Here is a 14,083-nt window from a genome sequence, read left to right on the forward strand (position 1 = left end):
TACTTTATTCTATTGGTCTTTTTGCCAAACCACTAAGTTATGGGGATGCAAACAAACCAGCACCATTGTCAAGCAGTGCAGGGGGGACAAATATAATACAAGGACACACATACACCCTACAGGCTTTTTTTCAGTTTGTGTACCAAATCTACTCACAAGGCTTTAGTTGGCCTGAGACTATAGAAGACACTTGCTCAAGGTGTCATACAATGGGACTGAACCTAAGGACACATCATTGTGAAGCAAGCTTCTCAACCACACGGTGTGTGTGTTTCTTGTGTATATGACACTCTCCTCTACAGTTTCTTATTTCTTTACTGCTCACAAGGGGCTAAACATAGAGGGGACAAACAAGGGATTAAGTCGATTACATCGACCCCAGTGCATAACTGCTACTTAATTTATTGACCCCGAAAGGATGAAAGGCAAAATCAACCTTGGCGGAATTTGAATTCAGGATGCAGTGGTAGACAAAATACCGCTAAGCATTTCGCACGGCGTGCTAACGTTTCTGCCAACCAAATTTCACTCACATAGCAGAGGTCAACATGCAAGCAGACATGCATGTCGACTAGTCAAAAGTTATTATGCAGCAAGAGACCAAACCCAAAACCATGTTTTAGAAGAGTACTTAACCAAACAACCATTCCTAATATAAATTATGCATTACATACTGTTGTGAAAGGATTCTGTCCACCTACAAGTGACTAAAAATGGACTGACACAATACTATAAAATGAAGTACTGTGAACAATTCGGGTAAGAAGTACACTGTGAGCCATTGATTGAGAGCGTTGAGTTTCGTGTAATAGTAATTGTATTGCATCATGTAAATACTTTCTTTCCTTCTGCTTTGTTAAATTATATATCTAACACCAGGCTATAAAACATTCACAATCTTATTATAATATATATACCTATATTTTAACAGTGTTGAAACTAAAAGAATGTCACTAGATACATAAAGATAATGTTTAGTAAAATTGGTTACCTAAATATCTAAACATGTTTTGATGAAGTGGCGATTTCAACATTGGATTTAATAAAAAGCAGTCACGATTTGCTCCAGACTCATCTCGGCCATTTGGTGTTACAATGAGTAATGAAAGTGAGCCATTTTGAAGTTCATCACACATTTCAGCAATTGACTCACTATATCCTCCTCCACAATCGTCGACACTTTCACCTGAAATAACATTGAGAATTGTTTTTTTAAGATGACATGAGATTATAAAACATAAAAAACAAAATACACAGCCTGCTAGGAAAAGAAATATTTCAGCAAAAAAGATGTAGTTTATGGCTGAAACCATTTTGATAACAAGCTGCATGAAATTGTCCTTAGTGCTATGATATAAACCCAGTTATCTTAATGATCTTAATTAAAAACTTTCCATCAAAATTTCATGTTAAATTATGTTCAAAGCACCAGGTTAATAATGATAAAAGTTAATAAATTCTTTTCCAACTTAATTGAAACAAACACCAAATTTCAACAGAAATACAGCAATGAAAGAATTAAATAGAGTTTTCATTGAAAAAAAAGACAAATCTGAGGGCAACACAATCTTTAGAAAGTTCTATAAAAATTTATGTTCTTCAAAACTATACAAGTTTCAAAGAAATTATGCAGCCATTATATCTGAAATATATAGATTCAGGACATGTTTATATGAAAATGTTACGATTTAAAAGAATATCAATTGAAATCTTACCAACAAATTTAACTTTCCATACTCGGTGTGGTAGCATTAAGCTATCAGGACCAAAAACACTCATCTTTGCAGCCATCTGTCCAAATACTGATTTAGTACCATCAGGCCCAGCAAGCCCACCACGACTTCGAGATCTTTTTACCTATAATAATAAATATGTGCTCAAATTAACTGATATAGATTTAAGGAGAAAAAGGAAGTTTTGAAACCTATGCCTTTTTAAAATGTCTATAGCATCGATATTTTTTTCCTCCAGTCATACAACATGAGATTTTAATATAGAGATGGCACCAGAGTTTTTAGAAAGGACATAGGGATGATTTATAATAGATTATATATTAAACCAAGGCACAGGAAAGAAAAATGGAAGTTCCTGGAGGGGGGGGGGGTCTAAGGTCAGTGGTTACATGAGGTTGAAGTAACAAAAATACATTTCCATTGATAAAGAAACATTATCAAAAGTCAGACTTACTTGAATTCTGTTTAGTTCTACAACTGGTCCATGTTGTCGATCTCTGACTGCTGTCGCTTGCACAACTTTCCGGAAAGAAGCTTCCTACAGTAAAAGAAAATTTACAAAAGGACATTGAATTCAAGTTACTGCTGATAGAACAACACACAAATCTAAGAAAGAAATTATGGAAACTGAAAATAACAATCATGTTTTCACTAAAATAAAAAGATATAATTTCATTTAGGAAGTAATTTGCAGGCAGTCCAATTATGAAGATAACAAATTCATTTGTCACTTACTTAAATTGCTAACACCGAACAATGGAGTAGCTCATATGCATAACCCCCTCCCCCACCATTAATGCATAATTAACCAATATCTCATAATTAATTAAAAAAGAATTAATGGTATGAAAACAAAGATAGTGTAACACAGCAATATTTTACACTAAAGAAAAAAGAAAAAGTTTACCTTTGAAGCAGAAACTAAAACTCCACGAAGAGCGTTTAGATTAGTTAGAACCTCTCCTCTACTGCATTCGGATCCACCTTCCTGGAGATCAAACATTGGTATCGACGGACAAAATAGATCTGAGAAGTGATGAAGCAATACAAGTCTGTTTCGAAGAACAGGGATTTCAATGGACTGGAGGTGATTATATTCTAATGGTATGACTGAAGGCAACTTCCCAGCACTGATTGGTTTGTTGGTAGACCAAGCTAAACTATGTGCAGACCCACATGCAACTCTGTTTATTTTTGTACCTATAGTTGGAAAAAAAATGTTATCATTAAAAACATAATGTAATGATCCTTGAGCAAATATCAAACATTTTACCTTTACATATTACAAAAATTAAAACAGTATGTATTATGGTGATGACATTGTGAAATATTTGTCCTACACCATATTTGCCCAATTATTGACAATGTATAGTCTCTTCTTTATAATGTAATTTTTAAAACTTATATCCAGAAATTCAGAGAAATTGTGAAATAATCTAGTAGCACATTAATTTTCTTCTTGACAGCAAATAACAGTTAAATGATTGGTGTAGATTGTTGAAATCAAATGATTATCTAAACCAGTGGCTCTTAACTGGAGTGCATATAAGATCTGGAGGAGGCAGGTGTCCATGCATGCAAATTTGTAAATTAGAGATCCATGTTAGTAGTTTAAGGGTCCATGAAAACAATTTTGCTTCAGATGTATTTAAGAAACTGCTAGGGTTCTTTAACCTTTTATATAGTTAAACATGTTTCCCATCTCTTAGCAAGTGCTATTGCAAACCTACACAAATAAATGGGTGAGAAACAAAATACAAATTTTGAAAGAAGTATCTATAAAACTAGTTTTTAAACATCAAAAAAGGTTATGGGGGTCCATCAGAATAAAATAGGAATCAAATGGTTGAGAACTACTGATCCTAATAGATGACAGACCATATGTAGTAAATGCAGTCAATGGTTGACATTTGGGGTTTAGTATCTGTCAGGGAAGAATAATCACTTTAGAGTATGCCAGAGATCATTATCATCATTGTTTAATGTCTCTCTTCTATGATAGCATGGGTTGGACAGTTTGACAGGAGCTGGCCAGGTAGAAGACTACACCAGACTCCTAAGTGTTTTGGCAAGGTCCAAACACCAACTAACCCGTCGAGCGGGCTAAGTGCTTTTTACATGTCAAAATGCACCCAGTATCTTATTAACTTAGCTTTCCAATAAACGCTCTTCAATGCAACATTATGCTAAGTGTAATGCTTGACATATTTTCTGTATTTTAACCTCCAACACCTTGTATAAAGCCCCCCCCCCCCCACTCTCAAATATAATCCTAGTCAGTCAAAAAGTTTTTTTCTTTTCTTTTCTTTGTCTTGCAAGTCTTAGCGATCTCCCTCACTGGTGTCACAAAAAAGCACCCTCTACACATTGTAAAGTGATGTTAGGAAATGCATACAGATGTAGAAACTATGCTAAAGCTGACATTGAGCCCTGACACAGCTCTATAACTTGTACTTTTCCAAACCATTCAACACATGTCAGGATGGAAAACAAATGCTAAATGATGACTCTTTGCAAAGAAAGCATTTTAATCCCATCAACACAACTCCTTAACCCTTTCATTACCATATTTTGTTTTGAGATGCTCTGTGTTTCTTTCAACTAATTTTATATATAACAAAGTAGTTAGTAAAATAACTTAGTTATTATTAAGCTAGTGTTATGAACATAAATTGTGACTAAGGTTTGGTGGAAGATTTTAATTCAAAACTTATCAAAACAAGACATTTGTACTACAGAGCCAGAGCCAGTTTCAGCCTGGTTGGTAACAAAAGAGTTAAAAAACTATTCTTTTGAAATTTACCTCATAATTGAGATTTGAATGTGACAAATTTTAATATGTACACACTATGACTATATTTTCATGTTCTAAAATACAAGACTATTATTTATCTTAACTGAATAACTAATTTCTTTTTGCAGCGTGGAAGGTGTTTATAAGCCATTGAAAGAATATTATATTAGATATTTACTTCAAGTGCTTTTAAGGTGACAGAAATTGGTTCTTAAAAAGCCCAATGTTTTTTAAAGTCTCAGACTTAATGCTTATTTATTCTCAGTTTTGAATTAATCATGTATTAACTTCTTGTAGAAATTACATTTATAAAAAAGAAAAAAACTTACCCTGAAGTGCTGTGACAAGCCTGGGTCTTTGGATAGCATTTGTGGTGCCATCTCCTAACTGACCTTCATCATTATCACCCCATGTATAGACCTCACCTGAAAATGAATAGAAAACATTTTCAAATTGACTAGTATTTAGAACATATAGGAAAAAACTGCAAATGAGCTATTAATGGAGTAAACACAGAAAATACATTACACACAGACTCAGTAAATGGGCTAAGTGAGACTGCATTTTACAAACACAGATTGAAATTATATCATACACATAGAAACGAAACTAACACAAAATCCTATCAATATTAAATAAACGGAATTGTTTGGCCTGAAGCATTTTACATTTTGATACTTTTGGAGCAAATTTATGATTTTGATGGCTACACATGAGTATCCATAAAATTATGCACAGTATTACAAAAATAACATGCAAAAAGTTACTGTTAAAGCATTGTAAAGTTTTCTAAGGGCATTCATGTGTTAAAAGTATTTTTCTTGCTTGAATTGTGATCTATCAGTGCAAAAAGGTGTTGGATGTTACAAGATAATACCTATCTATCTGGTTTTAAAGGGAAACCAGTTTTTTATTCGAAGACAGCTGAAATGATATATCCTATAGGTATCAAATATTGTGAGGAAATTGGAACTGTTGACCATGAAATATTTTCATTTGATATTTAGTCATAAATTATTAACTTTTGTAAACACTTTTTGTTGAAGAACAAAATGAATTAAAAGCTTATACACCTTACCAGTATCGGTGCAGGCAACACAATGCAGTGATCCGCAAGCAATATCAATCACTTTCTTGCCTTGTAAAGCTGATACACGTCTAGGTTTCCGTACATGATCATCAGTTCCATGTCCAAGTCTGTGATAATCACCTTTACCCCTAAACAATTGAATACAAAAATTACCATTTATGTGAAATAAATCACACAAGTTTTGTCACAAGCATACTCACGTCTTCCTATCTCTCTTTCACATGTCTTCACAACAACATGGCCATTCTACCAAAGTAGAATGTGGCAAGGATGACAATTTAACACAGATTGTTTTTTTGACAATATTAGTAGATATGCTAATTGTTAACATTCAATAAATTTATAGCTAAAACAGTAGAAGATCAGACTTAACACTGCGAAAAGTTAAAATACCATATGGGTTAATTTTTTCCTTTCTTAAATCATCACAATAAAATACTGAGAACAACTGAAACATCACATTTTCTTCATTAAACCTTGTGGCTTACTCAGTTTAGGAATTACAACAGGAATTATGTAACACTAGGCAAGACCAGTCAATGATACAATAACAGTCACAATACACCATCATCAAAATTCACGATTTTTCTTGGCAAAGACACAGCAGTGTTTTCCTGTTGCTCTCTCGGGCTTATCCATGAGGCACAGGATCTATTTAAAATTTAGGCAGAGAGACTGATTCGTGTGACATCAGGACATGTCTACACACATAATATCTAAGAGCTAGCCACATAAAAGAGCATACGTAGTGTATGCTCTTTAGTGCTAGTAGTGTTATGGGATAACTCTATACTCCCAAAAACTATCCATCAAGATTTTCACTACCAGATACAGTTTAATGTCTTACCAGGAAAATTACAACCACTACCACTATACTAACATGGAAACACAAAGCTTCTATTCTGATATTTACCATGTGTATACAGCACCAGATTGTGTTAATGCAACAGAAAATTGGGAGCCACATTCAACTTTTATGACCCCGAGGCTCTGTAAAGATTCAATTTTTATAGGTACCTTGCAGCCATCACTCCCTCCTCGACCTAAAAATCAAAACAAATAATAAATATTAAGTCTTTTTTTTATTAATACATTTATTGTCAATATTATTTTTCTCCATACACAACACCGTTCAGAAAATATAGATATAAAAAAAAAAAAGTCATCATCATTTAACGTCCGTTTTCAATGCTGGCATGGGTTGGATGGTTTGACTGGGGACTGGCAAGCAGGTAGGTTGCACCAGGCTCCAACCTAATCTTGCAAGGTTTCTACAGCCGGATGCCCTTCCTAATGTCAACCACTCTGAGAGTGTAGTGTGTGCTTTTTACGTGTCACTGGCACGGGAGCTAGTCAGGCGGCACTGGCATCGACTACGTTCGGATGGTGCGTTTTACGTACCACTAGCACAGGAGCCAGTCGGTGGGAGAAGAAAAACCCCACCAAACAATTAAAAGATTTTTTTTCGCTATCTCTTCCAGAAATATTTAAAGTAATTTAACTGTATCATCCGTTGAATTTATTATAAATACCGATTTGACATAAAAAGAGCAACGAGCTAACAAATTTGACTCTTTTATGTGTCAAATGTTGATAATTCATTTTAACAGAAACAAAAGCTAATCATTTCCAGAAGACAAGGTTGTTCAAATTCTCTGTCTTACATAGTATTTGGTGGAATCAACACCACAACCAAACATAGTAGAGTGCTGTCGCTGCTTCTGATACCAAGTATAAGTATTATAGTTATAAACATAAAGCTTCAGTACTAAATTGTAAAAAACATCATCATTTCAAGTTTGTCTTCTATGCTGGCATGGGCTGGATGGTTTGATAAATCATACAAACCAGAGAACCACAACAGGCTCCAATATCTGCTTCAGCATGGTTTCTTTGGCTGGATGCCTGTCCTAATGCCAAACACTTTACAGAACACACTAGGTACTGGTAAGGTTGCCAAGTAACTTGCAAGACAATGAAAAAGATCCTTCAACTGAGTGGAGTTGTAGTAGAGAGGGAGGTAGCTTTATGCAAAGTTTTGAGAGGCTAAAGTTTGGAAGAGAGACAGGAGCTGGAAAGAAGACAAAGATAGTGATGCAGTGTCAGAGCATACTCTCAAGATAAAAGTAGAGGAGTACAAGAGAGAACACAAGAAGGGTGGGTAGATAATTCATTAAAGTGTGAGAGATTGACAGGTGGTTAGAGTTAGGGTGTAGAGATAAATGTGTGAGCGGAACAAAAGTGGAAGTGTTGGAGAGAGAACAAAAATATCAGTACAAGGGAAGGAGGAAGATGAAAGAATAGAAGTGGCTCAGGAAGAAGAGACACAGCAGAAAATGGTTAGATGATGTACAGTGACAGAGATGTCAGAGGTAAGTAGTGGTACCCATAGTGAATGGGGGTTAAAGAAGGGGGACAGTAGTGATGGTAGATATGTGTTGAGAATGACAGCAACCAGGAGAGAGGATGTTAAAAATGAAGAACAGAAGAAACTTACCAAGTTTACCATAGTCTCCGTCTCCCCAAGACCAAACACTATCATCATCAGTAATACACAATGTTTGTGCATCACCACTGCCACATGCAACATCTATCACACGATAGTCTTTTAATACTTCAACCTGTAATAAAAACATTTGTAGGTCATACAGCAAGCAGTACAATATTTTTGACAAATGAATGTATATATATACATAGATATATATATATATATATATATATATATATATATAACGGTATGTGGATATTTTGAAAATATCTCAGACTGACGACCATGCCCAGCATAGTTATGGGTTGCTTTTTGGTAAGGCATAGCACCCCTTCAACCACCCTGCTAGGGATATGGCAAAGATATAGGACTGCAGCATGGCAGATTGCGAAGAGGTAATGGAAGAGCTCAACTGAGCTAACAGTGCTTCTTACATTGATACTGAGCAGAGGACTCTTAGATGAACAATGGTTAGGATCACTAAGGTTGTGTAATCAGATAATGAAAGACTCGTCACAACTCAAGATCCTAATTCAGATAGAACTGGAAGGTGACAAGAGTGTTACAAGAATCTATGCAAGCTGCATAACCAGATAATTATATACATATCTTTAATCTTTCACTTGTTTCAGTCAATTAGAATGCAGCCATGCTGGGGAACTTTTAGTCAAATGAATCAATCTCAGTAGTTTTTATTTTTTAAAGCTTGATACTCATTTCATTGATCTCTTTGCTGAAACGCTAAGTTACAAGGATGTAAACACACTGACATTGGTTGTCAAATGGTGGTGGGGGACAACAGACATGCACACACACATATATATATTCAACAGATTTCTTTCAGTTTCTGTCTATCAAATCCACTCACAAGGCTTTGGCTGGCCTGAGGCTGTAATAGAAGACACTTGCTCATGCAGTGGAACTGAACCCAGAACCATGTAGTTGGAAAGCAAGCTTCTTACCACACGATAACATATAATATAAAATGCGCACACACACACTGATACATCTGTTTACAGTAGAAAGCCATACCAGCTTTGGTTTGGTCTGATCATCACTATCGCCATGCCCTAATCTGCCATATCTGCCCTTGCCCCAGGTATACAGTTCTCCGCTAGCTGTGATGCAAGCACTGTGGGCCCCTCCTGCTGCTATATCAATAACTTCTTTTCCACGGAGAGCTTCTACCATTCTTGGACGATCACAAGGACTGAAAGAATAAAAATCATGCTTTTGAATATTTTAATTACTAATTTAAAAACCTCTTTAACCAACATACATTAAAGCCCTAAGTACACAATACATTCAATAGCACAAAATATTTAAGTGTATGTGAAATAATAAATTCTGGTTTCAAAATTTCTATAAAAATTCTTTAAATTAAGGAGCTTTCAAATTAAAACGAATAAAAAAAAAAACTATCCAAAAGGAAAGGCCAAAATGCTGGAGATGTGAAAATATTTTGGAAAGATTTTGATCCTGCCTGATAATATATAAAAAAAAAGAAAAAAAATGTCGAGATCTGATAAACAGAATTACTTGAATATTTTGAGATTAACATAAGAGTACTAAACCTTGTCCAAGATACTCACATTTTGATTCCATGACCCAATTTTCCATCTTCCCCTTCTCCCCATGTAAATACTTCTCCTTCAGCAGATAATGCCAAGCAATGTTTCCCACCAGAATTCACAGCAAGTTTCTTGATAAATGCATGTTGAATGTACTCTAGAAGAGTTGGTGTAGCGACTGACTCTGTACCACCAGTACCCAAGCGACCGCCGGCACCATATCCAGTACCATAAACCTAAGAATGGAACAGAGAACATTGGCTTAGACTCATAATTCAGGGAATAAATAATAGCTGGAAAATATTAAAAAATAAAAAGGGAGAAGAGAAACTGTTTTGTAATAATACACAACCTTTCCATTAGCAGTAACAGCAAATAATGTTTGTTCTCCTCCAATGAGCTGTACCGGTCGCAAAGTTGCAAGTGTTTCACAACTGACAGGTAACTTCACCTTGGGACCATCCACACCTCCTAGCTGGCCTCGGTGATTATGGCCCCACCCCAAAATTTGTCCACTACCACCCCATGACAGTGTCCAATCATCTGGTCGTCTGTAGAAATATAAATACATTAGAAAAAGAATTAGTGCTAAATGCTCTTCCAGTAAATGAATAGAAGACAATTTTTGCAGTAAACTGCCAAAGAATATTATCATATCAGAGACTGAGAAATATTACCAATTCCAATGATACAATTGTAATCCTTGAACCATGGCGTTTGCTTAGCTTAGAAAATTAATTAACCCTACCCAAGTAAAACTGCCCAGTTTTGTTATACAGTTTCATTATCTGTCATATAAAACAAGAGTTGCTGTCACTCATCAGAGAACCAGATCATGGAGATCATATAATGATTAAATACAATGATTAAATACATATATAATGTATGTGTATATTGGAGCATTCAGCTGGGAGGGGGAAAACCATGGCAAAGCAGACAAAACCTATCAAAGCCCTCTGGGTCATCTGTTCTTGTCAAACCTTTCAACCTATGCCAGCATGGAAAAAAGGACATTAAACAATGATGATACACACACACACAATCACACAGACCTCTCATTTGTCTACATGTGAAATGAATAATAATATAGAATGCACATATATATTAATTCTCAAGAAATAAAAGCTATATTAACAAAAATCTAAAATTTTTTACTAGTTAGTCTCCACAGCTTAAGCATATCTGCTCTTAACTGTAGGCAGTCTGCACTTAGTTGGTTGAATGCTATGCATTGTCTTTTTGCTTATTATATAACATGTAAGGTCAAGTACTGCCATTAGCATATGTAACAAATATATTTATTTCTTATCCCGAACAAAGAAACAAATTTCTTTTCTCACACCCACACACAATTTATAATTTTAGTCTTGTCTTTAAAAAAATGATATAAAATGGTTATGTATTAATGACATCATTTTATGTGTGTGTGTGCATACCAAGGTCCTCTACAAATCATATGTAACTTTTATATTAACTTGAAGCTAACATTAAATGTTACATTAGTATCACAACATATATCAAATTTGGACTTTTATGACCCAGTTTTATGCCACAAATTTGTTGTTTCAATTTTTCATAGTTGAATGTATACCAGAGTTAATATTTCAAATATACATAATAATAATAATTATTATTATTATTATAAAATTAATTCAGACAATGAATGAATTCTTGTAACAATTTTAATGGAAATAATGTCTAAATAATAATTCAAGGCAGATAAAATAGCAAGGAGCCAAACAATGGGATGTAGGAATAATGTATTTATCTTTTAATGTTCAGGAATTACCAATTCATTTTTTTGTTTGTTGTTCAATGGAGAAGGAATAGCATTGGTAAAAAAGAAAATATATTTCTAAGATCACAACTTGAAGAGAGAGAGGAAAAGACTACATAGAAGTAGTAAAGTTACTGTTTTATCTCAAATCATTGTTTTTTTAAATTCAATTATTTATATGATTTATTGAAATTTTTAAAGGCTGGTTCACTTATTTAACATTAAAAACTGCAAACCTGGAACAGTATTTTTGTAATTACAAGAACCAAAAGATGTTAATTATTCTAGCATGGTGATAATTGAAATAAAGTTCATTTACGTTAGCTACATAAATCAGTAAAGTAGATATCAGAAAATATCAAATCTAGTTCTATAATCTTGAAATCAAACAAAATGAAAAACAAAGCCTAGTTTACAGATATACATCAGGGTCTCAGATGCATATATAAAAAATGGAAAACTAGATATCGGTGTAGCGAACTAGTGCTGGCACTGGATTTATAATATACAACAGCGATAACCGTAGCCAAGATATTTCTAGAAGTAAAATACATAGAAACATATATATCTAAATCATAAAAGACATTTTGGTCACGGTGACCTAGATTTAATCGCCATTAAGAACAGTTCTGTTGCAGTTACCTCCCATTAACTAGACATTTCACACAAAAACCGCCATTTATAATTTAAGCAGTCAAACCCACGTGCTTACTTACAATACAACATACTGAAAGGCTATATATGGACTGAGTGTCATTTTAAAAGGTCAAATATGCCAGATGATTTAGCCGTTAAATTAATCACATGCTTAGGTCATCAAGAATGCTAGATCTTTTCTAGATTTGTCATATCAATATATAAACACACACAATATCAATAGTATTGGGAAAAACAAATTGGAATTTGGCAGCTGTCACATAGGTCACTCTAAATCAGAGCTGGCCAACCTGAAATCCACGGGCCGCATGTAGTCTTATCTTGCGGCCCGTTTGATACTTTCTTTATGTGTTTAATTTCAAAATAAAATTGTGTAAAATATTTTGTTTCAAAATAAATTTAAAATTTATAAGTGGCAATAAAGCAATTTAATAATTCTAAACAAACGAAAATATGAAAAATTCTTGACTCTGCAATTTGATTATTTGACTATTAGTGCATAAAGTATACAAGTGAGCCCTCAAAATACTTTCTGTCATTAAAGAGGCCTGTAATTTGAGTTGGCCAGGCCTGCTCTAAATAGTCCACTCTGCCAGGAATCAGTTTTACACTTACACAGATGTATTAAGTCACTAATATTAATTCAGTATTTTTTGGCTTAGCATTTGAAATCAGTCCATTTTAGTTCCTAATTTTTTAAATAAGTAAAATATTTTCTATGCTGAACTAGAATATAGTGAAACAGGATCCTCAGTTGGAAGGTTTAAAAAAAAAAATTAGATTTGCTACACTAGGACAGTTCTCAGGAACTGATCAAACACTTTAAAGTTAACCTCACTTAAAACATTTACTTGTAATATGATGTCAAAATATTGGTCACCTGACAATGCTCTTAAGCAATGAAAATTTTGAAATATTGCAAATAAATGTTAAAAAAAAAACCCCTATAGAAAGAGTGATTTTAAATCTTCATATTTGTATTTTCTCTTGTAATGGTTTCCAGTGATTGTAGCCACAAGTGTATGATTTTTCTTATTTGACTTAATACAACCGAATTTAGGTAAAAAGAAATAAAAAACATAGCAGTCCTTTATATCATAAGTTGCCCTTGTTCATCTCACCCAACAGAAATGCTAAGTTAGCACATTCTTACTTTTCTCAAGGTCACCAACATGTTTTCTCTACAGAATCTGAAATAATTTTTTAATAAATGCTAATGTCAAATTATGTTGTTTATGTGAATGATATTAAGATTTTTCAGAAACACATTTTCAGAGGATATTTCAAATTATGGTCTCATGATATATTCCTCTGAATGTTTACATGTGCTCTCTTAACAAGTGCCGACCTTCCTAGCCCATGCTAGTAAAATGAAAGTAGATGTGATGTTTATTGGGCAGAAGATTCACACAGGACTTCTTCAGCCTACTCTTCAACAAACGTATTTTATAACATGAATTTCTTATTTTAGATATAATTTTCTCAGAAGGAAAATAGACAAGCCAAGTGTAAATTAAAATTTAAAAATTTGATTCTAACAGAAAGAAATATATTGTAAGTAGAAGTGTTATTCTACCTATTCAACCAAAGCAGCAGCTGTTCATCATGTTCTTGTTTAAAAATCTCGTGATTTTCATGGTCTCTGGTCACAACTTCACCTTCAGCAGAGATGTCTTCAATTTTCTTCATTACATCCTCAGTAAATGAAGGCGGCAAAACACTTCTGTTCACGATTGCAGTCGAAACTCTTGCTGCCGCACAATAGCGGCGAAACCATGCCCATTTGTGTGCTTCAACACAACACTGAAGAGAATCCAGACCAAGATCACAAGCCAAAGCCACCAAAACCTGTAAAGATATTAAATAAAGATTAGCCAGTTGTAGTTAAACCTGAGATTCTTTAGAGACAGATTTGCCTCCCAACCATATACATTTTGGGTTCAGTCCCACTGAGTCCATGATGAATTACATCA

General features: G+C 34.1%; 1 protein-coding gene across 1 annotated transcript in view; it reads right to left on the minus strand.

The window, feature by feature from the left end:
* Positions 1-14,083, minus strand: part of LOC106884435 (E3 ubiquitin-protein ligase HERC2) — a 160,411-nt gene that overhangs the window by 12,275 nt on the left and 134,053 nt on the right. Inside the window, exons 46-57 of the mRNA XM_089365383.1 lie at positions 13,687-13,958; positions 10,029-10,227; positions 9,698-9,912; positions 9,138-9,315; positions 8,115-8,238; positions 6,531-6,660; positions 5,606-5,745; positions 4,857-4,952; positions 2,641-2,933; positions 2,188-2,271; positions 1,716-1,857; positions 992-1,186 (exon numbers count right to left, since the gene is read on the minus strand). Of these exons, the coding sequence (XP_089221509.1) occupies positions 992-1,186; positions 1,716-1,857; positions 2,188-2,271; positions 2,641-2,933; positions 4,857-4,952; positions 5,606-5,745; positions 6,531-6,660; positions 8,115-8,238; positions 9,138-9,315; positions 9,698-9,912; positions 10,029-10,227; positions 13,687-13,958 (2,068 nt within the window). The remainder of the gene's footprint in view (positions 1-991; positions 1,187-1,715; positions 1,858-2,187; positions 2,272-2,640; positions 2,934-4,856; positions 4,953-5,605; positions 5,746-6,530; positions 6,661-8,114; positions 8,239-9,137; positions 9,316-9,697; positions 9,913-10,028; positions 10,228-13,686; positions 13,959-14,083) is intronic.

This window comes from Octopus bimaculoides, chromosome Z, assembly GCF_046866305.1.
Source record: "Octopus bimaculoides isolate indiv1 chromosome Z, ASM4686630v1, whole genome shotgun sequence".
NCBI classification, from domain to species: Eukaryota; Metazoa; Mollusca; class Cephalopoda; order Octopoda; family Octopodidae; genus Octopus; species Octopus bimaculoides.